Source organism: Erinaceus europaeus, chromosome 11 (assembly GCF_950295315.1).
Source record: "Erinaceus europaeus chromosome 11, mEriEur2.1, whole genome shotgun sequence".
Taxonomy (NCBI): Eukaryota; Metazoa; Chordata; class Mammalia; order Eulipotyphla; family Erinaceidae; genus Erinaceus; species Erinaceus europaeus.
This window is the reverse complement of record NC_080172.1, coordinates 36,798,908-36,825,092: the sequence shown is the minus strand read 5'-3', so window position 1 is coordinate 36,825,092 and position 26,185 is coordinate 36,798,908. Positions and strand designations below refer to the sequence as shown.

The 26,185-nt window shown below is 38.3% G+C and overlaps 1 protein-coding gene across 2 annotated transcripts in view; it reads left to right on the top strand.

The window, feature by feature from the left end:
• EPB41L4A (erythrocyte membrane protein band 4.1 like 4A) overlaps nt 1–26,185 on the top strand; it is a 349,321-nt gene that overhangs the window by 276,903 nt on the left and 46,233 nt on the right. For both annotated transcript variants that reach the window (XM_060201270.1, XM_060201269.1), the window contains exons 14-18: nt 8,058–8,148; nt 12,001–12,081; nt 13,476–13,586; nt 24,107–24,154; nt 25,749–25,826. In XM_060201270.1, coding sequence (XP_060057253.1) covers nt 8,058–8,148; nt 12,001–12,081; nt 13,476–13,586; nt 24,107–24,154; nt 25,749–25,826 — 409 coding nt within the window. The remainder of the gene's footprint in view (nt 1–8,057; nt 8,149–12,000; nt 12,082–13,475; nt 13,587–24,106; nt 24,155–25,748; nt 25,827–26,185) is intronic.

Here is a 26,185-nt window from a genome sequence, read left to right as displayed (position 1 = left end):
AAATATTCAGTTTTGATTGACAGGCATCAAATTCCATTACACATTTTCTAAGACATTTTTTTGTCTTCACTATGCTTTTTCAGCTTTCTTTAAGATAGAAAAAGAGACAGAAAGACAGAAGGAGAGTTAGAAAAACACCACACCACCTCCACCCCAGAGCAGTGGGGGCTTGGATTAAATCCTGGTCAAGTGCATAGCAAAGCCAGTATTTCCCATATCTTGACAGACTCCTAAGACTTTTAATAATACTAAAACGCATAGTATCTTTCTTTTTTTTTTTTTTTTTTCTGTAACCATAGTGCTGCTCAACTCTGGCGGTGCTAGGGATTGAACATAGTGTCTTTATAACTGAAGATTCGTGTATATTTGTCACCAAATCTTGACATAACGGGAGTTACTTTTAAGAATTACTCTGATTGGGCCAGCAAAATAGTTCACCTTGATAGTTCACCTACTTTTTCATGCACACAACATAGATTCAAGCCTGACCCCCTACCTCATGAGGAAGGTTCAGTTCTATGGGATCTTTCCTTCTCTTCTTCTGTATATCTGCCTCTGTCTTATTTATCTGCAAAAATTGCTCAAAGTGATAAAGCCCCAGTAATGACAAAAAACAACAACAACAACAACAACAAAACACCTCCTGACTAAGTAGCTAAATATATTCTCTGAAAGTTGATTTTGGCATCCAATATTTTGATATGAAGGCTAGGGTCACTTTAGATGAGAAACTCAAATGTAAAGAATGGTAGTGGCCTGCTGAGTTAAGAACTTGGAAGCATTTGTACACTGGGTATTAAAAAAAAAAACCAAATAAGAGATCATGGAGCTTTGGGTGCTGGTTTTTCAGTGCAGGCCAAATTGTTGGAAATTGTATGGATTATAGTACTTCATAACCCAGAAGTAAAAACAATTATGGGCTCTGAGCTAGATTTGACTTCTTGATATATGACAATAGTTATCAGGCTTAGACTTCTTTTTCCAAATGTGACCAGCTTCTTGAAATAAAGCCCCCTTGTATGTTTCTTGACTACAGGAAGTCCTGTTAAAATTAATAATTATGGGAGTTGGGTGGTAGCGCAGTGGGTTAAGCGCACGCAGCGCAAAGTGCAAGGACCAGCATAAGGACCCTGGTTTGAGCCCCCAGCTCCCCACCTGCAGGGGAGTCACTTCACAAGCGGTGAAGCAGGTCTGCAGGTGTCTATCTTTCTCTCCCCCTCTGTCTTCCCCTCCTCTCTCCATTTCTTTCTGTCCTAACAATGATGACATCAATAACAATAATAACTACAACAATAAAAAACAAGGACAACAAAAGGTAAAATAAATAAATATATATGAAAAATTGAAAAAAGTAAAATAAAATCAATAACTATTTTATCTAAAGTAAATTCAGGATCCAAATGGTGGCACAATCAGTAACACATAAGTTACCGTGTGTGAGGACCCAGGTTCATACCCCTGGACCCCATCTACTGGGAGGAAATTTCATAAGTGGTGAAGCAATGTTGCAGTCGGCCCTCCTCCTTCCCTCCCTTTTACTTATATATATCTCTGTCGAAAATAAATAAAATATATATTTAAAAAATTTAAAGGAATAATAAATGGCCACCAGGAGCAGTGGATTTGTTGTGCAGGCATCAAGCCCCAGAAATAACCTGGCAAAACAAACAAACATAAAAAACAATATTTATGAGAGTTGGGTGGTAGCACAGCGGGTTAAGCAGCAGGTAGCACAAAGCACAAGGACCAGCATAAGGATCTCTGGTTCCTCACCTGTAGGGGAGTCACTTCAAAGATGGTAAAGCAGGTCTGCAGGTGTCTGTCTTTCTCTCCCCCTCTCTGTCTTCTTCTCCTCTCTCCATTTCTCTCTGTCCTATCCAACAACAACATCAATAATAACTAAAACAATTAAAAACAATAAGGGCAACAAAAGAGAATATATATAGATATATATTAAAAACAACAATATTTATTTAGAAATCTTGTGGTCCAGGAGGTAGCACAGTAGTAAAGCATTGGACTCTCAAGCAGAAGTCTTTTGAGTTCAATCCCCGGCAGCACATGTACCAGAGTGATGTCTGGTTCTTTCTCTCTCCCTTCCTGTCTTTCTCATTAACAAATAAAATGTTTTAAAAAAAGAAAGAAAGAAATCTTAATAACCATATGAAGTAACTAGTCTTTGTTATGAGTAATCTGTGTCTGTCATTTAAACACAGCATGCTAAAACAGAAGGCAACTATTAAAACTGAGAAGTAGCTCAGTCCTATATGGTATTGCTGCATGGCTCTTGCCCCATATTTCCCATGCTAGAGTTTCTGGCTTTAGTTTGTCACTTGTTAAACATAGCAGCATTATCCCAAGTTCCCCCATTCTGCTGGAAAAACTAGTATAAATAAAAGTGCATCCAATGTAATGTAATATAATATACTTTGGGTATATATCATGTATAAAAACACTGTGCTATCATGGATAGCACTGTGATGTATATCCTTCACTAAGATTTCAAGGTCTTAATTGCAGCAAAACAAAAAAACAACAAAAAAAAAAACTGAGGAAGAAGGGGAGGTCAGGGTTAGAGAGCATGTCTCCATTTTGTCACTGATTTGTCCTTTTATATTGAGTTATGGGAGTTCTTATTTAATCTGGATACAAGTCCCATCTTAGGTATGTGGTTTGCAACTATTTTCTCTCATTCTTGTGTCTAGGTATTTTATATGGGAAATAATATGAAAGACCCCAAGTGAAGTGATTTGTAAGGTATAGAAAAGTTCTCTTATTGTTTTATTGATTAGAGTTAGTAAAGTTAGCCTTTCACTTTGATTATTATTTTAAAAACCATTCATCTGTGTATATTCTTTTCTGTATACTTGGTATAATTTGCAATGAAATAAGGAAAGGTTAAAAAGATTTCTCCAACTTCAATATCTCTTGCAACAGTTTCTGGAATTCCATTGTTACCAGTTCTCTTATTTAATATTTGACGTCTTCTCCTCTCTGAATTGAACTATTCTGTAACTAGTAATATATAAATCCTTCGGTGTGATGAGTTTCTCCAATCACCTTTTCCTCTGTATCTCTACAATCTAAGCTAATGTAGAAAGGATGACTCTGGAAAGTAATACGAAGGGAGAAGGAGAAATCTGGAGAAGAAAAACAATTAGTAATATATATTAACAAAATGGTACTTAAGTAAGCCTAAGTAACATATAACCTATATTTCTGGCCTTTGTAAATTTCCATAATCAACATTTATGATATATATCCTAGCTTTAGAGAGATGCTAAACTTTCTTCTCAGATGCTTGTATGATTATATCTCACTAATTTGACCTATTTAAAAAATTAGTTAACTATAGTGTCTTAGAAGTATAATTATTACTGCTAGGCACATATTTAGAAACATAAAGAAAACTAATAGGTATTGCCAATTAGGCCTTTTTTAAAAGCCTATTTCCGTAAGTAGAATGATTTATAGTTCATATATGAATGTGTGAGTATGTAATTCAGAAGTGCTTCTAGTAAATCAGTAATTTTAAATAATTTGTCTTCCTGCATTCTGTTTTCTTAGAAAAGGAGATTTGTGCAATTCGTATAATGATCAATAGGCAAATGTATGTGAACAGATTTTTAAGCTAGTAGTTCACCATTTTGAAAATAAAAATTAGTGATTTAGGGGAGTCGGGCAGTAGCGCAGCGGGTTAAGCACATGTGGCGCAAAGCGCAAGGACTGACCTAAGGATCCCAGTTCGAGCCCCCGTCTCCCCATCTGCCGGAGAGTTGCTTCACAAGTGGTGAAGCAGATCTGCAGGTGTCTAGCTTTCTCTCCCCCTCTCTGTCTTCCCCTCCTCTCTCCATTTCTCTATGTCCTATCCAACAACAACAATAATAACTACAACAATAAAACAACAAGGGCAACAAAAGGGAATAAATAAATAAATATTAAAACAACAAGGATAATAAAAGGGAATAAATAAATATTAAAAAATAAAAATAAATTAGTGGATAGAAGGAAATTGAGGTGGGAGGGAGACAGAGAGATACGTGCAGTACTTATTTCACTGCTCATGAAGCAGTGAAATAAGTACACCCCTTTGCAGGTGGAGAGTAGGGGTTCAAACCCATATCCTTGCACATGGTAACGTGTTCGTAACTGGGTGTGCCCCTGTCTGGGCCCCTTTATTTTTAATTACAATAGCAAGAAAGTGATGACGGTGATCAAACAGTCTCACTTTCCTCAAGATGACCAGTTTTAAATTGAGGAGAGACTGCTCTGTCTAAAGACATAAGGATTGGAACAAAGTTAGACTTACTCTTATGTTAGTTACACAGACCTTTTGTTTATTCAGTGCTTCTTCAGTTGGTCATGCTGGCATTGGGTAGTTATCTCTCCTCTGTGCTCATCCTCCCAGTCTATAAAAAAGGCCTTATGTTGGGAGTCGGGCAGTAGCGCAATGGGGTAAGCACAGGTGGTGTAAAGCGCAAGGACTGGTGTAGGATTCAGGTTCAAGCCCCCAGCTCCCCTCCTGCAGGAGAGTCGCTTCACAAGAGGTGAAGCAGGTCTGCAGGTGTCTATCTTTCCCTTTTCTCCCCCTCCTCTCTCCATTTCTCTCTGCCCTATCCAACAATAATGACATCAATAACAACAATAATAGTAACTGCAACAATAAAACAAGGGCAACAAAAGGGCATAAAGTAAATATTTAAAAAATAATTAGAAAATAAAAGAAATAAAAAGGCCTTATGTACATCAAGCTTCTTTTCATCTATATTGGAGAATGGTTATATCTGCTGAAAATAATTCTATGTTTTCTAAAAGTTGTTAGGAACAATTAAAAATATTAATGTTGGGGAACACCTATTGTCTGAGGGACAAGTGAATTAACTCCTCCTGTCAGTACAGAGATCAGTGTGAGAGAAATGGCCCGTCTCAGATTTGTGCTGATGGTTTTGAGACTCTGCCCATATGAATTACTAATGCTTATGACATAATAGACAGTGACTAGTCACTGCCAGTATATGATAGCTTGTAGGGTAATTCAAGGTAATTGGTTGTGTCTGATTTACCATACCTGGTCAAATGTCCCATAGACCTTAGTGTTATTCTTTCCTACTGCCTGGATTCTAAATGCTACTCCAATATGAATGTACCTTTAATTCTGTATGTATAGCAGCTCACTTTTCATTTCAGGATTCCAAGTAGAGACACAATTCAGATGCTAAATCTATGTTGAATTTATTTGAGTGGTAGTTATGGAAACTCTTACCTGAAGCCACTTTTTTGTTCCTGTTCAAGGGTTATTTATTTTTATAATTTTTAACATTTATTTATTCACTTTTATTGCCCTTATTGTTTTATTGTTGTAGTTATTATTGTTATTATTGATGTCATAGTTGTTAGATAGGACAGAGAGAAATGGAGAGATGAGGGGAAGACAGAGAGGGGGAGAGAAAGAAAGATAGACACCTGCAGACCTGCTTCACTGCTTGTGAAGAGACTCCCTTGCAAGTGGGGAGCTGGGGGCTGGAACCAGAATCCTTATGCCGGTCCTTGCGCTTTGCACCACCTGCGCTTAACCCGCTGCACTATCACCTGACTCCCCTAAGGGTTATTTATTAGTGACTATATATTCTGTATAAGTACTGCACGCCACTGGAGTTCCTAGTGACTATATATCCTAATGGATGTTTTTCTTTTTTTGATTTGCTCTTGATTCTTCTCATGGCTATTGAATGTTCTCCTCATTCTACATTCTTTTCTGCTCTCTGCTGAAGAACCTGTCTTTACCAGTGGACTCTTAATTTATACTGACTTGAATTGTTCTGGGTGGGGTACATGAAAGGTCGTATATGGAGTACTTTAGAGCTGCCTCTTGTGATTTAAAAGACTGATCTTAAAAGCTGACCCCTGGTGGCCCACCTGGTTGAGTGAAATGTTACAGTGTGCAAGGACCCTGGTTTGAGCCCCCGGTCCCCACCTTCAGGGGAAAAGCTTTGCCAAGTGGTGAAGCAGTGCTGCAGGTATCTCTTTCTCATGCTCTCTTTCTCTCTTCCCCCTCCCTGTCTATCACCCCCTTCCCTCTCAATTTCTGGATGTCTATCTCCAATAAATAAATAAAGATAATGAATATTTTTAAAAAATTTTTAAAAACTGGCCTCATAGTTCACCAGTCATGTGAAATTATCTTTTTAAAAATTGCTTGAGCAGGCGTATTGCACCAAAGTAAAAGACTTGGGGGGGGGGGCAGGGAGAATACAGATCCAAGAAGGATGACAGAGGACCTAAAGGGGGTTGTATTGTTATATGGAAAACTGAGAAATGTTATGCATGTACAAACTTTTGTATTTACTGTCAAATGTAAAACATTAATTCCTCAATAAATAAATAAAATCTTAAAAGAAAGTCCATTCTTTTTTAATATTTTTTATTCATTTTCCCTTTTTTTTTTTTGCCTTCCATTCATTCTTTTTAAAAGAAAAAAAAAATTGCTTGAGCAAATATAAGTGAAGTGAGTAGAATGTCGCCTGACATGTTATGAACGATCAATAAATATTACCCGTTATTATTACTACAAATGAGACTGGAAAGCTACCTATGACTAATGGTTACTCTTTATTGTTGTGGTTACCATTATCAGAGAGAGTCAGAGGGTCTTCTTCATGTGTCATTTCACTACCCTAGGCTGCTTTTTCATTCAAATAGAAAGAGACTGCACAGCATCAGTTTCCTTTGTTACCATAGCAACTTTGATGTGATGTTGGGCCTCAAACCTGGGCTATGTACATCGTAATGCATATACACCCCATCCAGTGAGCTGTCTCTCTGGTCAGATGGTTGTACCTTAGATTGAAAGACTCAAATTGTGGACATAGCCAACATTCTTCTCTGAGAAAAGCACATCTGTATGCCACCTAGTTAATTGGACAAGAACCTTAGCATCTCTTACTGGTTTTCCTTGTACTTCTCAGAATGAGGTGCATCCACTTTGTGAAGAAAAAAGTACTTTGGGGAGTCAGGCGGTGGTGCAGTGGGTTAAGCGCACGTGGCGCAAAGCGCAGGGACCGGCATAAGGATCCTGGTTCGAGCCCCCGGCTCCCCACCTGCAGGGGAGTCGCTTCACAAGCGGTGAAGCAGGTCTGCAGGTGGCTATCTTTCTCTCCCCTCTCTCTCTGTCTTCCCCTCCTCTCTCCATTTCTCTCTGTCCTATCCAACAACAAAGCAACGTCAACAATGGCAATAATAACCGCAACGAGGCCCCAACAACTAGGGCAACAAAAAGGGGGGAAAATGGCCTCCAGGAGCGGTGGATTCATGGTGCAGGCACCGAGCCCAGCAATAACCCTGGAGGAAAAAAAAAAAAAAAGTACTTTGGTTGCCAGTATGTCTCAGTATGCACATATGTCAGCCTCTGTCCCCAACATAGATCCACATTTTTCAAATGAGCTGTTTCAGTTACCTTTATCATTGTGTCTGCTGGGAGTGCCCTCTGCTGGTGTATCTGGTATGTGTACAAATCTGTAGGGTAACAAGTTTTTAAAAATTCAGTTTTACACTTTTAGAAAATGTTTCTATAAAAACACATTTAGAAACTTTTTGTGAATGATAAAAGTCATATTATGATTTTTACATTTGCATTATGAGTTTGACTGTGTTCAGGTATGAAATATATATATATATGGCTGAGGAAATACCATAGTGGTTATACAAAAAGACTTTTATGCCTTAGGCACCGAAAGCCCCAGGTTCAATTCCTTAACTACCATATGCCAAAGCTGAGCAGTATACTGGTAAAAAAAGTAATAAGATAAAGAAAATATATGTTCTGTATGGATATATTTAGTTTGATTTGATGTAGAATAGGGACTATTATGGCATCCCAAGAAATGACAGCTTCATTATCTGTTTGGCATTCTAGTTTATATTAGGTTGTCAGACAAGTCATGATGCATTAATTTGTCAATACAGTATGCCAGAGTCCTCCAAATACCATTTTAAAATAATTTATGTTTCCTAATCATTATCTTCTTTCTTTCATCTTTCCATCCCTTCTCTGCTCCCAGGATCAAACAGTATAAATCGAGTAATTGCAACTGTGGAAAATGGAGAAAATGAAGGAACAACTAAAATTATTGCACCTTCACCAATAAAAAGGTCAGTTAGCTGAAGGAGCATACTAGTAAATAATTTTGTTGTTGGCAAGGCTAAGTTCTTTTCACTTTGATAATTAACTAAGACTTTTCATCAAAATAGTCTTTGGTCAAAAAATACTATAGAATGCCAGTAAAATATAAAAGCTCAGAACCTGCTTCTGTCATCTGGAGGAAATAAATACTCCTATTGTCACAGGGTGGGGAATTTAGATCCTCTGTGGTTTGCCTTCACTTTGGCAAAGTGAAGATTCCTTGTGATTTTAAAATGGCATGATATAATGGACTAACTCAGAGGGACTTGTGAAGTAGTGTAGGTGATATTATGTTTAATGTACTGTGTTTGTTACAAGGGAGCACTGAAGTGTGGCCCTGGAAGAGGGTTTATAGCATTCAGTGGCTCAGGGCTTTCAAAGTCGTTGATTGCATATGTATGAAGAGTTGTTAGGATCCTCTGCAGAAATTTTTCCAACAGCATTCCCCAGAAGAAGACTCTTCCCTTAATATATTACATGGATTGTTTCCCTGAAAGATCAGCCTTGTTCTCTGTTAAGACACTGTTGTAGCTTCATTTTTTCCTATCTCCAATTATGGTCATGGGAGATGGCATTTCAGATGTACAATGAGCAGCTTTCACCAGCTCCCTTTCTCTGTAGAGATCATTCTACACATTTCATGGAGGAGTTCAAGCACTCAGAAATATGTGACCTTGAAATATTTCTTGGATCATCTACTCCATCTTTTGTTAGTAAATAATGGTGTCTTCATTCAGCTAGACTGTGGCTACTTGGGTGAAAATAGTAAATCATTTCTAAACAAAATACCCCTAAAACATGAGCATTCTTGGAATTGATATATTTCTCCTAAGGTTCTTCCTGGGTTTTGCTTGCTTGTTTAGCTTCATGATCCCTCTTTTATAGATTCACACATTAAAAATATATATATATATATTTGTTATGAGAGCACAACAGAAGAGAGAACTCTGTCATAAACTAGAGATTGAATCTGGAACTTTGAGACCTCTGGCATATGACTTGGTGCTCTGATAGGCTGAACAGCACTCTCAGACCATGGATCCACATACTTCTGACCTATGTATGAACTTGTTTAGTGGTTGAAGAAGTGGCTCAACAGAGAGAATGCAAGTTTTGCATTCATACGGTCCTAGATTTGATTTCTGGTAGCATATGTTCTGGAACAATGATATATATATATATGGCAGGGGAGGGAGAGGAGGGGGGAGAGGGAGGGGGAAAAAGAGAGAGGAGGTAGGAAGAGATTACTTTAATTCCCCTTAGTCAGCCTCCCAGTGGTGGATATATAGAGTCACTTAATCTGTATGTACACGATGTGCTTATAGTAAGTCCAATATGAGACCAGTAATCTTCCATGAAATTCAGATCTCAGACCTTTTTAGAATGTACAGAAAGAGTCCAGTCCCCTTTGCAACTTCATTCTCGTCCATAAGACCAATACCTGAGAGCTGCCAAATTTTCCCATTCAAGCTTCATATGAGAAATAGCTTAGGAAGAGAATACAATTAATTTGACACCCAGGATTTCATTATTCTTTAACTTTTACCTGCATTCTCAATTCCTCTTTCATCTCCCTACTCCATTTCTCAATTTTCTTTTTCTCAAAATTTCTTTGATTTATTAGCACACACATAGTTACACTTTTTCTACTCATATTAAATGCCTGCCATGTTTATTACTTTCCTCACTTCAGAAGCAAGCTTTCACTTGGGAACTTGATCTTAAAGTTATTTTTAACCCTTATAAAATTACTATATTATTCACATAAGAAACCTACCTGTTACATACTGATGCTATGAGTTATGTATCTTTGTTAAATATTGGGGCCGGGTAGTGGTGTGCCTGGGTGAGTGCACATGTTACAATGCACAAGGACCCAGGTTCAAACCCCCAGTCCTCACCTGTAGTGGGAAAGCTTTGCCAAGTGGTGAAGCAATATTGCAGGTGTCTCTGTCTCTCTTCCTCTCTGTTGCCCAGCTCCCACTCAATTTCTGACTGTCTCTATCCAATAAATAAATAAAGACAATACAAGAATATAAATACTTGTTTAGACTTACATTAATTTCTATATGGTTATATAGTATTCTAGGATGCAAGATTTTGTTTTTTTATGAAATTGTCATTTTTAGAAAATATTTTAGGCTGGGGAGATAGTGTAATGGTTATGCAAAAGACTCATCCTGAGACACCATATCTCATGTTCAATCCCTAGTACCACCATAAGCCAGAATTGAGCAGTGCTCTGGGGCGGGGGAGGGGGGGCGGGTTGGCTGTTAAAAATAAATAAATAAAAATATTTATTTCAGAAATGAGAGAAAGACCTAATGAAATAAAACTAAAGTATCACTCTTGCATATGTGGTGCCAGGGGATCCAACTCAGTATCTCAAGCTTTCAAGCTCACAACTCTGCAATGTACCACCTCCCAAACTGCATGACCTTATACTTTTTTCTCTGCTTTCTGTATAGGTTGTTATTAAATACCTGCATGTGCATAATTCCTCAAAAAAAAAAAATCAAGGGTTAAAAGTGGATTAGGAGAGGGGCCAGACACTAGCACACCTGATTAAGAACACATACTACAGTGCGCAAGGACCCAGGTTCAAGTCCCTGGTGCCCACCTGCAGGGGGAAAGCTTCACGAGTGGTGAAGCAGGGCTGTAGGTGTCTCTCTGTCTCTTTCCTTCTCTAGCTCCCCTTCCCTCTCAATTTCTCTCTGTCTCTATCCAATAGTAAATAAATTTTAAAACCTTTTAAAATGTGGATTAGGAGTTAATTAGCTCTCTCATTTTTTCTTGAAGTGGAACAGCCTAGGGAATGAGAGGTGACTCAGATCCCCCCCCCCCCTTCGTGGCTAAAGAGTCCCTCCCTCTGTCTCCCTCTGTGTTTCCTAGTGTGTTTCTAAAACAATTTGTTGGGATTGCATAACAACTCAGTTACATTTACATTCTTAGAGCCGAAAGATGATACTGGGTTAGGAAATAGCATTTGAAACTCATTCTGATATGGAAGGATGAAGCCAAGATGTGGAGGAAGCTAGGAAGGTTGAGGAAAGGTCAGTTTGGGTAGCCTGAGTTGACCAACCTCACAACTTCAGACCCAAATTCAGATCCAAGGTCTCTGACTATAACTGAAGAGAGAGTCAATCTTAGTAGCTCAGACACCCAGCTTTTCTTCCTTAATTGCTTTCTTATTTTCTTGCCTAAACATTAGCCTTTGGCTCTTATCCTTCAGGTTGACTCTCTTCAAAGGTTTTGAGTCCCCCCCCCCTCAATTAGTGGCACTTAATGCATTAAAACTAGAGGATAAAGGGGAGGGAGAATAAAGATGCTCCTGGATTTGGATGATGTTTTTTGGAGGGCTTGGAAGGTTAATTTTACTATTTTTACAAAGGATTCAGTAGAAAACTAATCAAAGGCTTTTCACTCTCTGCTTAAATATTTGTTGTAGTCTTTTTACTACCACATGTAAATAAAAATTCTTTACTCTCAACTTCAATTTTACATAGCAGTAATTTCTAATACCTGGTAAATGACTACTAGGAACCTATTGGTTAAGTTATTACTATCTTTTTAGGTAAGATATATATGGATTTGATGTGCATTTTTTAATTATTAATGATTTAATATTGATTTACAAAAGATGGTGCAGTTTTTCTTTTTGGAAGTCAATCTGTTTTCTTTTGGAATGACTCCTGGATATAAATTAGCACATACACATTTCTAAACAATGATTAAATCATTTTACTGAAGAAATAAGTATATGTCTTAGCTTACTTTTATTTCCTAATTGATTAATTTTTCCATGCTTTTTTAAATTAAAGCTTTAAGAAAGCAAAGAATGAAGACAGCCCTGACACCCAAAGCAAATCTCGTGCACCATGGGAAGAAAATGGCCCTCAAAGGTAAAGAAATCATTGTGTGTATGAAGAACAGTAGAAAGGAGACTTGCAGTTGCAGCTCATTAATGCAAGTGTCTTGTTGCTGATCATGATTAGCTGTTGACAAAGCAGATTTCCAGATAAGTGTGGCCAGGAACTTCTAAAGTATAAATCAGCTAAACGCATCCTAAGATGAAAATCAGGAGGAAAACTAACCTGGACTAAAAAGCTGCCTGGAGGCATGATGGTAGCTTCAAATCACATGTTGAGTCGCTGAGAACTGAAATGACATCTTAAGGATAATTTCCCCAGTTCATAGTTCTTATAAAAGTTTTAATTTAATGACCTTAGAGGTGGCACAGCAGGTAGAGTGCTGACGTATAAGCATGAGGCCCCAAGTCTAATATTTGGCATTGCATATGCCAGACTGATGTTTGGATCCCCCTCTCTGTCTCTTTCTTCACTTCTCATAAGTAAATAAATACTTTTTTAAAAATTCAGTGAAAACTATAACTGGTAAATAGAAGATCTATATTTCTAGAAATACTAGAGTTAGTTTTTCTGTGTACAACTGCCAAACTTGTGACAGATTTGTAATATAATTTACTGATGGTTAGTATGGAGGTTCTAGGTTTACTTACACAGGGTATCACATTCTAGCTCCACTGTTTTCTAGCTGCTGTATTTGAACCACCTAATTAAATAGTCTTTATTTCAGTTAAATGGGCCCAATATTCACCCCTCAGTGCTTAGGGTTAGGGGTAGTATGAAGATCAACTAAGTTAATGAATATGAAGGTGTTTTTTTTTTTTTTTTTTTGCCTCCAGGGTTATTACTGGTATCTGGTGCCAGCACTATCAATCCACAGCTCCCAGTGCTCTTTTTGTTTTTCTTCTGTATTTTATATGATAGGACATATATGATAGGAGAGAAATTAACAGGGGAGGAGGGGGGAGAGAGAGAAAGATAGTCACCTGCAGACCTGTTTCAGCATTCATGAAGCTTACCCTGCTGCAGGTGGGAGCTTGGACTCGATCCTGGGTAATGTGCACCCAACTGGGTGTGACACTGTCTTCCCCTGATCATATTAAGTCTTTAGTTCAGTCAGCACCTGACATGTGGAAGGTTTATCATCATTGAAAATTGTTGTTTTTGCCATTATATGCATGTCCTCACCTCTTACAAAGGCCACAGAGGTAAATTAATTTCTGCAAATACATTTTTGTGATTTGATCTAGATCTTACCTATTTTTCATGTTCAATAATTCTTGGCAGCTAGGAGAAGCATATGTCCATGACTCAGTATCCCCCTGCAAGTACCAATGGTGTACTTGTTAGTGCTTCTCTAGGTACAGGGTGGGGTAGTAGTTCCTCTAGGCCCTTTGCAGGTGTAGGTGACCATTCTTCTTCCATTCCAGTGGACTCTACAACTCTGCCAGTGACCGTACAAAGTCCCCTAAGTTCCCCTACACACGCCGCAGAAATCCTTCCTATGGGAGTGATGACTCAGTACAACCAGCTAGGAGAAGGTAAGTTGCATTCGTTCCCAGCTGTTTTCCTCAGAGTGCCTGGGCTTTTGTCATGTTTTTACCCAAGTGTTTTCTTTTTGACTGGTATGATTTAACATTGTTTTACCAAATTGTGAAATTCCAAGGGTATGACTCCACACCTCAGGTTGGGGCTAAGTGAGCATAGGAAGTACCTAGTCCAGCATTATTGCTTTTACAGATGAAAAAAGAAAAAAAAAATCCCTGAAGTTGAGGGAATTGAAATTGATAGTCTTTATGACATAGCTGGGATTTGGATCCAAGTCTGTACCACCAGGAAAGATGGGAATAACAAATACTCAGTTAAATAAGGCTGGAGAGAAAGAATTCCTATTGTTCTTCCTTACCAGGGGTTGGCTCAGCATCAGCAACCCTTAAAACCGAAGCAACTCCACTGAGAAATACTTTAAAGTGTGTGTGTAGGGCAGGGAAGACAGTTATGATTATGGAAAGAGACTCATGCCTGAGGCTTCAGAGTCCCAGGTTCAATCCCCTGTACCACCATAAACCAGAGCTGAGCAGTGCTCTGGTAAAAATATGTGTGTGTTGTGTGGTGTGTGTGTGTGTGTGTGTGTTGGAAGTGAGACTCACTAAATATACTATGAATTTGGCACTATGTGATAATTATTCATAGATAGATTTTGGTAGTCTTTTTTCTATTCATAGTGATTAATGCAATTTGTTAGCATCCTCTAGATAAAATAATCACACATGTTGAACAGATGGTCACTTTTTATTTTAGTATATTTGAAAATGAATTTATCAGTTTTGCTAAAATAGAAATCCTTTTTTTCAAACTAACTGCTTAAAGTACTTTGGGAGATATATGTTCCCAAATCTAGATTTAATAACTTACATTTTCCCCTGGCTTCCTGTGAGATGCAGAGTAACTGTGATGAGTAGATACAGGATCTTTTCATTGGCATAGTCCACAGAAAAGACTATTTCAGTATATATAGAAGAGAATTTTTCTTTAGAGCAGCCATAGAGCCTTTGGTCTGGTTCTATGTGTGTCATTTAAAAGCTCTTTTATTGGTATGTGTGTTTTGAGGAGACCAGTCATTACTCTGTGTTGGCATTAGAAGAGCAAAGCCTCATTCTTCTGTTTCTTTCTGCTATAAAATGACCTACAAGTGTTCCTCTTCTTGTAAATCTTATTTTATCTTCACACAAATTTACTTTGCCCCTGGGCACAAAGCACTACATAGCTGGATTAGCTTTGACATTTAAAACCCAGATTTGTCATCAGCATGGAAGAATCTCAAGGACTTAAATGTAATAATAGGAAATTCTATTTTGCAATAGATACAAGGGTAACATGTTTTGTAGAAGGGTATCAAATTTCCTATTTTACCAGTTGGTTGTCAGCAGGTGAATACATCTATCAAATTTTGATTGAGTCTAGAATGCCAGTACTTAACCATATTGTATGACAGAACAGAGAATCTGATGGGATGTTTAATTCATTTATTTGGGGGACAAAGTGCATAATTAAATAAAATATCACTCACATGTTGAAGGTTTATGGCGATCCCAGAGCTTGCTTATTTAAACAACCCTATTATTTATTTATTTATGCCCTTTTGTTGCCCTTGTTGTTTTATTGTTATAGTTATTACTGTTGTTGTTATTAATGTTGTTGTTGTTGGATAGGACAGAGAGAAATGGAGAGAGGGGAAAACAGAGAGGGGGAGAGAAAGACATCTGCAGACCTGCTTCACCACTTTTGAAGCGACTCCCCTGCAGGTGGGGAGCCAGGGGCTCGAACCAGATCCTTATGCTGGTCCTTGTGCTTTGCGCCACATGTGCTTAACCTTTGTGCTACCGCTTGACTCCTTATACATCCCTATTATTAAAACAAAAAGAAAGCCAGTAGCTTAGTACTTTCTGGAAGTATATTTAAGTATTATTTATATATTCATTCATTCATTCATTTTACTTAAAAATTTTTTTATTCATGGTTAATAGTGGGTTACAAGATTGTCAGATTACAGTCTATAGTTCCATACTGCACCCACACACTATTTGTTTTATTTTTGATGAATCAGGACCTTGTACTTGGGTGATTTCACTGCTCCGGGTTGTTTTTTCATTCAGAGTGTGTTTATTCAGGTTGTATGCAAAGTAAGAATCACATGTACCTTACAAACTCTAGAGGGGAGGGGGAAAACCACAGCACAAAGGCTACCCCTGGTGCCCTGGTTATTCCATATGATGCTGGGTATGTTGAGGCAGGCACCCTACCTGGAGAACTATTCCTTCACATCCCAAATTTATTACTTTTTTTTATAATTATTTAACTTTATTTATTTTGGATAGAGACAGTGAGAAACAGAGAGGAAAGGAGAAATACATAGGAGGGAGGAAAATACTCAAAAACATTTATTGGGTGCTTACATTATGCCAGATACTGTGTTAAAGAGCACTCAACAGGTGGTAGCACAGCTGGTTAAGTGCACTTGGCACGAAGTGCAAGGACTGGCATAAGGATCCTGGTTCAAGCTCCCAGCTCTTCACCTGCAAGGGAGTCGGTTCACAAGCAGTGGACCAGGTCTGCAGGTGTCTCTCTTTTACTCCCCCCTGTCTTCCCCTCCTCTCTCCATTTCTCTCTGTCCTACCTAACGACAACATCAATTACAACAATGATAACTACAATAGTAAAAAAAAAAACAACAAAAAAAAAAACCAAGGGCAACAGAAGGGAAAATAAATAAATAAATAAATAAAGCATTTGACAGAGTCCCTGCCTTTTGGCAGTGCATAGTCTGTTGGTGTTGTAAAAATAAAGGACATGGATGTTTCTGAAACCCATCAGAAGGTAAAATCATAATTAAAAGAATCAGTTACTTGGTCCATGGTGTGCTGTGACTGTATAGTGGTTAGGATCAATCTGATGGTGAAAGAGTGACAGATTTCATTTTCAAAAGAAATCTAGGCTTATACAGCTTCATGAACAATAGTGGGGTACAAAATAAGAATCACTTGTACATTACAAACTGGAAAGGGACTACTGGGAATATGGTTTTTGATATGTTGCATGTAAATAAGTGTGAATCAACCATCATGTTTATATTTACAATTCAGCTACTTTCATATTATTACAGATGCTGTGTCTATCTTGTCAATTAAATGTATCACACCATCATTTCTAATACTTTTCAATGAAATTATTTAAATTGACAGTTATATACACAGAAAATGATTTATTCCAAGTAGAGGCACTGACAAAATATACTTCATCAATTTTTCAAATCAATATCAAATCATTTTCCCAAAATAAAAAGAAAAATCTTCCTTGAAATGTAAACTTCAAACGGTGTTAATTAATACTTGTAATAAATATGTGACTGTCTACATAGATAATATATAGGATGTGCAATGAAAAAGGCTAATGACAGAGATGTGAGAGACATTTATTTCACTTATTTGAAAATTACCTTGTAAAGACATGGTAATTACATGGTAGTTACATGTCTACAGAGTAGTGAAATTTTTCTTTCTCTCCTAATTCCCAGAATGCTAGAAGTCAGGTTAATAGCTCCCAGGCATGAGATTAGAGAATTTTACTATAAGAAATGTGCAGATGTGAGGAGAAAAGATCTGCAGATACTTCCTTCTTTCTTATTTAATCATTTCATTAGGAATGGGATAATGATTTACAGTACAGTTGTTGACACATGGGTACAGTTTCTCATTTCCCTGTTATAGGTGTCTGCAGAACACTCTCACCCCCCAGCTTAAGTCCAATTTCTTTGATTGTGCACCAGGACCTCCAGTGCTCTCTCCACTTACTTTCATCCCCTCCTCTACCAGAGTCCTTTGCTTTAGCGTAATACATCACAGCCCTATCTGTCCTACCTTCACCTTGTGTTTTCCCTTTCTTTCCGTGTTTACTACGTCCAGGTTTGGGCAAGTCTCCAGAACATAAATTGGTTCATAGGGTATGTCCATTTCTAATGTTTTGAGACATTTCTAGACTGTTTTCCCCCTCGGAACAGTTTACATTCACTCCCCAAAGTGTAAAAGGGTACCTTATTCCCCACATTCTCACAGACAATTTATTCTGTCCTTTATATCCTCACAGGTGTAAAGTGGTACTTCTTTGTTATCTTTATTTGCATTTAGAGAATAGCTATGAACATTTTTTTAATGCCTGTTGGCCCTCTGGGTCTCTTTTTTGGGAAAAATTCTGTCCATATCCTCTCATACTTATTTATTTATTTATTTATTTATTACCTCCAGGGTTCTTGCTGGGGCTTGGTGCCTGCATTACAAATCCACTGCTCCTGGTGGCCATCTTTTTCCATTGTTGTTCCTGTTATTGTTGTTGTTGCAACTGTTGTTGTTGAGGACAGAGAGAAATTGAGAAAGAAGAAGACGGAGAGGAGGAGAGATAGATAGACACCAGCAGACCTGTTTCACTGATTGTGAAGCGACCTCTCTGCAGGTGGGGAGCTGGGGGATTGAATCAGGATCCTTAAGCCAGTCCTTGGCACTTTGCATCTTTGCTTAACCTGATGTGCTACTGCTCAGCCTCCCCTCTTCCCATTTTTAATGTTTTTGTTTGTTAGCATTTTTTTTCTTTGCCTCCATGGTTATTGCTGGGGCTCAGTGCCTGCACCATGAATCTACTGCTCCTGGAGGCTATTTTTTTTCCCTTCTGTTGCCTTTGTTGTTTTATCATTGTTGTGGTTATTGTTATTGTTGTTGTTATTATTGATGTTGTTGTTGTACAGGACAGAGAGAAATCGAGAGAGGTAGGTAAGACAGAGAGAAGGAGAGAAAGATAGACACCTGCAGACCTGCTTCACCATTGTGAAGTGACCCCACACACACACACACACACATGGGGGACTGGGGGCTCGAACCTGGATACTTACGCCAGTCCTTGCGCTTCACGCCACGTGCGCTTAAACCCCGCTGTGCTACTGCCCAGCGCCCCGTTAGTTTATTTATTTTTTAATTTATTTATTTATTCCCTTTTGTTGCCGTTATTGTTTTATTATTGTTGTTATTGATGTCGTCCTTGTTGGATATGACAGAGAGAAATGGGGAGAGGAGGGGAAGACAGAGAGGGGAGAGAAAAATAGATACCCACAGACCTGCTTCACCACTTGTCAAGTGACACCCTTGTAGGTGGGGAGCCGGGGCTCAAACTGGGATCCCTATGACGGTCCCTGTGCTTTGTGCCACCTGAGCTTAACCCGCTGCACTTACTTTTTTATTGCTTAGTTTAATGAGTTTCTTGTGTGTTTTTATCACTAGCCCTTTATCTGCTTGTATGACATGTAAAATATCCTATTTTGTAGAGTATGTTTTGTTTTGATAGTGGCTCTCTTTGCTGTACAGAAGCTTCTCAGTTTGATGTAATCCCATTGGTTTATCTTTGGTTTTGTTTTTCTTGCTGTAGGTCTCGAATCTCTGAAAACATTTCCAAAGCAAACATCAATGAAGTGTTCTGCCAATTTTTTCTACAATACATTTGATGGTCTCTGGTCTAATATCCATATCTTTGGTGCATTTAGAGTTGACTTTTGTGCACAGTGACATGTGCTGGTCCTGTTCCACACATCTGCATGCTTTAACTCAATTTTCTCAGCGCCATTTGTTGAAAATATTCTCCTTTCTCCATTTGTGTTTTGGACCCCTGTGTCAAAAATTAGATTTCTTTTTCTAGCTTAGCTAGAAGAAGAATAGAACAATGCCACTGATTTTTAAAAAAAATTATATTACCTCCAGAGTTATTTTTGAGGCTCAGTGGCTAAATAGTGATTCCACTATTTGATTTTTCCTTTTCCTAAAAAAAAAGTTATATTTACTTATTTACTTATTTTCTTGTTTTTATTTGATAGGTCAGATAGATTGAGAGGGGACAGAGAGATAGGAATATGAAAAGAGAGATATCTACACACCTACTTCACTGCTTCTGAACCTTCCTTGCTGCAGGCAGCCATCAGCAGCTCAAACCTGGGCCCTAGAGTATGATAATGTGTGTGCTAAAATGGGTGTGCCACTGTCCAGCCCGGGATAATTTTTATATTAGTTTTGTGTATTGTCACCTTACTATCTTGACTAATAATTTCCAGGTGTTTTCCACTGGATTCTTTTGGATTTTTTATGTACACTATCATATCATCTGTCTGATTAAGAAAGAAAATTCCCTAGTATTATTGCTATTGATGATTTTCTCAATTCTCTCAGTAACTGTTTTACATATTTTTCACCGTCTTCATTTGAAGCATATATGCTAATTATTGTCATCATCTATTGGTTGACTGATTCCCCAAACATTATGTTCTGACCATCCTTATCTTTTATTACTATGAAGTCTGTGGTGTCAGATATGAGTATGAGTTTCCCTGCCTTTTTTCTTTTCTCTTCTCTTTTTTTATTTCTTTCTTTATCAATCTCTCGTTTTTTGAGATACATTAGTTTGTATGATGGTTTTTCATTCTTTCACTATGTCCTGTTTTTGTCCTGCTGGGGTAAGTGTGAGTTCTGAAGACAACATATGATTGGGTTGTATTTTTTGATCCATCCTCCTACCCTCTAACTTCGGATGTGTGAGTTCAGACCATTAACATTTAGTGAAATTACAGATTTAAGATAATTCAGTGCCATTGTTTTGTGGAGGTCTTCTGTGTTTGTGTTTGTTCTCTTGTTTTTTTTTTTTCTTTCCTCTCTTAAAATATTTTTGTTTATTTACTATTGTATAGAGACAGAAATTGAGAGGGAAAGGGTAGAAAGAGACACCTGCAGCCCTGCTTCACCACTCATGAAGCCTTCCCCCTGTAGGTGGGGACCATGGGCTTGAACCTGTGTACTTGTGCACTGTAGTATGTACACTTAACCAGGTGTGCCACCACCTGCCCCCCCTTTTTGTAACCAGATTGCTCAGCTCTGGCTTTTGGTGGTGAATCTGGGACCTCTGGTGCCTCAGGTATAAAAGTCTTTTTGCACAACCATTATTTTATTTTCCCATCCCCGCCCTGTTTCTTAATATTTGAATTTTGGTTTTGTTCTGCTTTGAGGATGATTTCACCTATGTGCCAGTAACTGTACTGTTTATAATTAACTCTCCCCCCAATAAAGAAAAAAAATTTAAAGAGGGTAAAATAAATTTTTAAAAAAGAAAAAGAAAAATGAAGGGGCTGGGTAGTGGCACACTTGGTACAACACACCTGCTACAATCCATAAGGACCCAGGTTTAAGCCTCTAGTCCCCACCTGCAGTGAGAAAGTTTTATGACTGGGGAAGCAGTGCTGCGGTGTCTTTCTCTCTCCCTGTCTCCCCATACTTTCTCAGCTGCTCACTTGCTCTCTTTCTCACTCTCTCTCTCCCCAGTAAATATATAAATGTTTTAAAAAAAAAGGAAGAAAGAAAAATGAGATTAATATAATGCCATCAGATGAAAAAAAGTCAGAATAAGAGTTCTTAGGCTTTAGAGTGGTGGCATTTAGTCAAAGGAAGATGTGGAAGCTAAATCAGGTGAATTCTTCTCCAAATTAGGATAAACTCAAACCAGGAGTTGGGTGGTAGTGCAGCAGGTTAAGCACATGTGGCACAAAGCGCAAGAACTGGCGTAAGGATCTCGGTTCAAGCCCCTATCTGAAAAAGTCAACCTAGAGTAGTAAAATCCAAGGAAGGAAGGGAGGGAGGGGAAAAAGGAAGGAAGGAAGGAAGGAAGGAAGGAAGGAAGGAAGGAAGGAAGGAAGGAAGGAAGGAAGGAAGGAAGGAAGGAAGGAAGGAAGGAAGGACTAACAGTGTCTTGGGAGAGGGTAACAGAATACTAAGTAGCAGGTTAGGGAGGTAGAGAGGGGTACAGACTCTCTCTCAAGTTTGACTTTGAAGGCAAAGGAGATAGCGTAATGGTTATGCAAAGAGACTCCATGCTGGAGGCTTCCCAGATTCAGTCTCCTGCACCACCATAAGCCAGAGCTGATCATTGCTCTGATGGAGAAAAAGAAAAAAGTTTGACTTTGGAAAAATGAATGAGTAGAATGAAGGAGAGAAGAGAGAATGGGCAGAATGCAAGGGGAATAGAGAATCAAAGTAGATACTTGTTTGCTCAAAGGAGAGATTTGATAATGTGGAAAAACTAGTAAAAGAATTTTGCATAACGACAAGTTGAATGTGTGTGAGAGGTAGGAGGGTAATTATAGAAAAAAGTCAGTAAGAAGACAGAAGGTGAGGGAACCCACACAGAGGGTAAAGGGACTGACCTTACTTGTAAAGACAGATCCAAAAATAACAGAAAGGGAGTTGTTGGGGATGTATTATTTTTGGTAACACGAAGATGAATGAATTCCCATCTGATGGTTCTTTTTTTCTTTCAAAGAAGAAAACAAGGTCATCTGTTGAGGCAGAGGTACAGTGTTTCAGAGAGTGAGTGAACAGAGCCTGAAATTGCTTTGTAGAAACAAGAATTCTTAGCTCAGAGAGTGTGTTTCCTTATTTACTTGACTCAGCATAGGCTATCAGGGCCTGGCTGAGGACTTGAGATTTATGAACATGAGTTTGTCGAGTGACTAGTACACTTTTTTTTTTTTTTTTGTGACTTCCTCTAGTACTCCTTACACAACTTTCTGTTGAACCTGGGTAGTTGAATACACTCATAGTTGGGGTTTTGCCCAAATAACTAAATAAAAATTAGGAGAAGGGGATTGAGTTCTGGCATGATAGCTACCAAAATGATAGACATCTTAGCTGACTCAGGAAGGGAAAGAAAAGGTGAAGCTCAGTAGACAAATGATCCTGTAGAGGTCAAAGAAATATAGAATGGAAATCATTAAACAAGTCAATATAATAAACAAGCAGCATTTATTGAGTGATTACAATGAATCAAGTCATATTCTGTGTTTGTTTGCTTATTTGTTTGTTTGTTTTTCCAGAGCACTACCTACCTCTGGCTTATAGTGGTGTGGGGGATTGAATCTTAGGACTTTGGAGCCTCAGGCATGAGAGTCTCTGCATAACGATTTTACTTATCTTCCTTGTCCTACTTTTATGTGTTTTTTTTTTAGATTATTTAATTTTATCTTCATAACAACCCTTTGTGAGGCAGAGTATTGAAACTGAGGCATTTGTTGGAGGGGAACCAGCCAGGGTTTAGGCTTGAGGGGAGTCCTAGCAGGATCAGTTACTCCCATGAAGGTTTGTCATGTCGCTCCTTGAAAGAATTACAAGAGAGACTCCAAGATCAAGTCTGAAAAGTTCAAACATATTTATTACAAAGATATGAGGTAGAGATTGTGCAGAAGTGATATTAAAGTACAGATATAGCTCAGCTCATGGGGAAAATGTCCCACAAAGAGCAAAAAAGAGAATGTGATTATCATCTTTATTTAAACCCATTCTGCATCACACCCGGGCTAGCTCCCCAATGGTCCACTGAGATCACCAGGTGTGGTTATGTTATCAAAGCTCCTCTCATGGTGTACAAGGTGTTTCCAAAAACTGTCCCACTGTCATTTCCCTGTGCTACCTTTTAAGTTCTCTCCACTGGCATGGTGGAGCATGTGATAACATGCAACCAAGTGTTCATACCTCCTGTCTTTGTGCTATCTTTAACAGAGTAGAGTAGATTTAAGTGATCCAGGAGGTGGTGCAGTGGATAAAGAATTGAACTCTCAAGCATGAGGTCCTGAGTTCAGTCCCCAGCAGCACGTGTACCAGTGATGTCTGGTTCTTTCTTTCTCTCTTCCTATCTTTCTCACTAGCAGAGTAAAATATTTTTAAAAAGAGAGAGAGAAGTGATTAAGTCATGCAGCTCATTAATGGAGAAAGGTGATGGATAGAAAAAAAGAGATTATGGTAAGAGAGCTGTGTTTATACAGAGTTACAGATGATGGAGCCCAAAGTGTGACTATAATGTAGATGGCTGAGCTATTATGAAGAGCCTATCCAAGGAAAACTGAGATCAGTTAGATTGTTGCAAAACTTGGTTTGGTGTATTGCAATCCTAAGAACTGCAGACTGGTTCCATCATAGAATGAATAGAACTTAACAGGTGTGTGTGTGTGTGTGTGTGTGTGTGTGTGTGTGTGTGTGTGTGTGTGTGTGTGTATGTGTATAGTGTGTAATTGGGATCTTGCATGTGCATGATTTCACTACTTCCCCAACAATCTTTTCATCCAACTAATAAGATGCATAAAGGGAGAGACACCACAGCAACTACCTCAATGTTACGTTGTTCCCATGTAGTGTTGGAGCTCAAGCCTGGGATGTGTATATATCAAGCACACACCCAACCTACTGAGCTATTCCTCAGTTTCAGAGTGTTATTGATTATAAGTTGTATCCCCCATAAGTTACTGACTTCTTGAGGCCACTAGGTGCAGTATTATTGCAGCTTATTGTAGGGTTGGGCATGTATGTTGACTTAAATGTTTGGTGAATATGTAGTAGATATACATTAACTAAAGTGAAACTTTTTTGACATGCTTTCCTTGACAAACTGATAATCAATTTTATTAATGTCTTCATTTATTTGTTTCCCATAGGAAAGCCCATAACAGTGGTGAAGACTCAGACTTAAAGCAGAGGAGGAGGTAAAACAAACAAACAAACAAACAAACAAACAAACAAAAAGTGAAGGGACAGTCAGGGAGATGAAGGAAAGATTAATAAATAAGTTCATACTACTTAGAGTTGAGACAAGAGTGGAGACATTTTTGTTTGTTTTATTAGTGGATGATTGCATAGTATTATAAATTTTCTTTTTATGTAGTCCTGGGGATGGAACCCAGAGTTTCCTCCATGTGTGTTGCCACTGAGTCACCATGCTGGTCCAACTTTCATTGTTAGTATTTTTATCATTTTATAGGGAGTTAATGGTTTGCAGAACAGTTGCTGATATATGGGTACAATTTCTCGTCTTCCTGTGATAGGGAGAATACTCTCACCACGGCTTAGGTCCTTTTCCTCGATCATGCACCAGGACCCCAATGCCCTCTCCACACTCTCCCTTCACCTCCTTCCCCAGAGTCCTTTGCTTTGGTTCAATATACCATACCCAGTCCAAGTTTCACTTTGCATTTCCCCTTTCTATTCTTGTTTCTTAAGTTTCACCTGTACATGAGAATACATCCGGTATTTGTCTTTCCCTTTTTTCTTATATCACTTTAGTCTGTGTTCAGAATGAAAGAGAGAGAGAAAGACAGAGAGAACACAGCACTGTTCCACCATTCCTGACATTCTCATTGTTGCTCCCATATTGTACAGGGGATCGAACCTGAAACTTGACACATTCTGCTACTGAGTTACCTCCCCAACCCTTGTAAAAAAAAAAAAAATTATTTCAACTTTCAGGTGTCAAATTTGGCTTTGGATGTTTCTTGGTTTTCTATACTGCAGCATCTTTAGTTTTCTCTTTCTCTTTGTCTCTTTCTCACTCCTGCTCCTCTCAGAGGTTTTTTCTTATTTATTTATTGAAACTATTTGAAAGCTTAATGGCTTGAAACAATGACAGCCCTGTTAATCTTGTATAGTTCTGCCACTTTAACAGGAAGTTCTTTTGGTAACTCTTGCTTGAAACTGAGGTCATATGGCAACCTGAACTGGAATATCCAAGAGACGTTTATTTCTCATGTTCACTAACTTGACAGAATTGCTGGAGTTCTCAGGCCTCTTCTTCCAGGGTTTCTCCATAAAACTAGATAAGTGTCACTAGATAGTGACTGGGAGAAAGGAGGAAGTGTAACCCCTGTTTAGAGATAGTGGTGTAATGTCTCCTTCCATCTCATTCTGTTTGTAAGGCTGGTCATAGGATCAGTGCAGATTCAAAGTAGAGAGGAAATAAACTCTACCCCTTTCAGTTGGACTGTGGAGGTGTAATAAAACTATGGGTCCATATTTAGTCCATCACAGAAGCTTATAGGTTTGTCATGTCAGCTCTATTAAAAGTACTTAATTCTGTGGGCTTTTCTGGGAGCTTTGTGGCATCTGCCTTAATCTGTTTTCATATTTCAGTAGACACATTCAAACATCTGACATAACTGAGAAACACTGACAGGGAAAGGGATAATATTGCTACTTATATTTGAATTAGTAATTTGACTTTAAAATTAAACCCAAAGGCTCAGCATGAAGCTTTCTAGAGGTTGTCTTCATCGTAAGTGTCAGTTTTTTTGCTTTTCTCTTTAGGTCACGCTCACGCTGTAACACAAGCAGTGGTAGTGAATCAGAAAATTCAAATCGGGAACATCGGAAGAAAAGAAACAGGTAATATCAAAATATTGTGGTTAACTGGAACTCTGAAACCTGAGGCTGCTTTTGGTTGTGGAAACTGTGTGTCTTAGGCATTTTTAAACCTGATTTTTCTCATTTGTATTTAAGAAGGAACTTGTCACTATTTTAAAGTATTATTTCAGGAAATTTGAGTTATTTGAGCTAATTGTCTTAACTTTTTCTGTCATAAAGAAGTATTATTTTTTATTTTAATGGGGGGAGGGGGAAAATGCTGCTCAGCTCTGGTTTATGGTGGTGCCAAGGATTGAACCTGAGATCTCTGGGCCTCAAGCATCAAAGTGCACAACCACTGTGCTATCTCCCCAGGCCAAGTAGAATAGTATGTTAAAGGT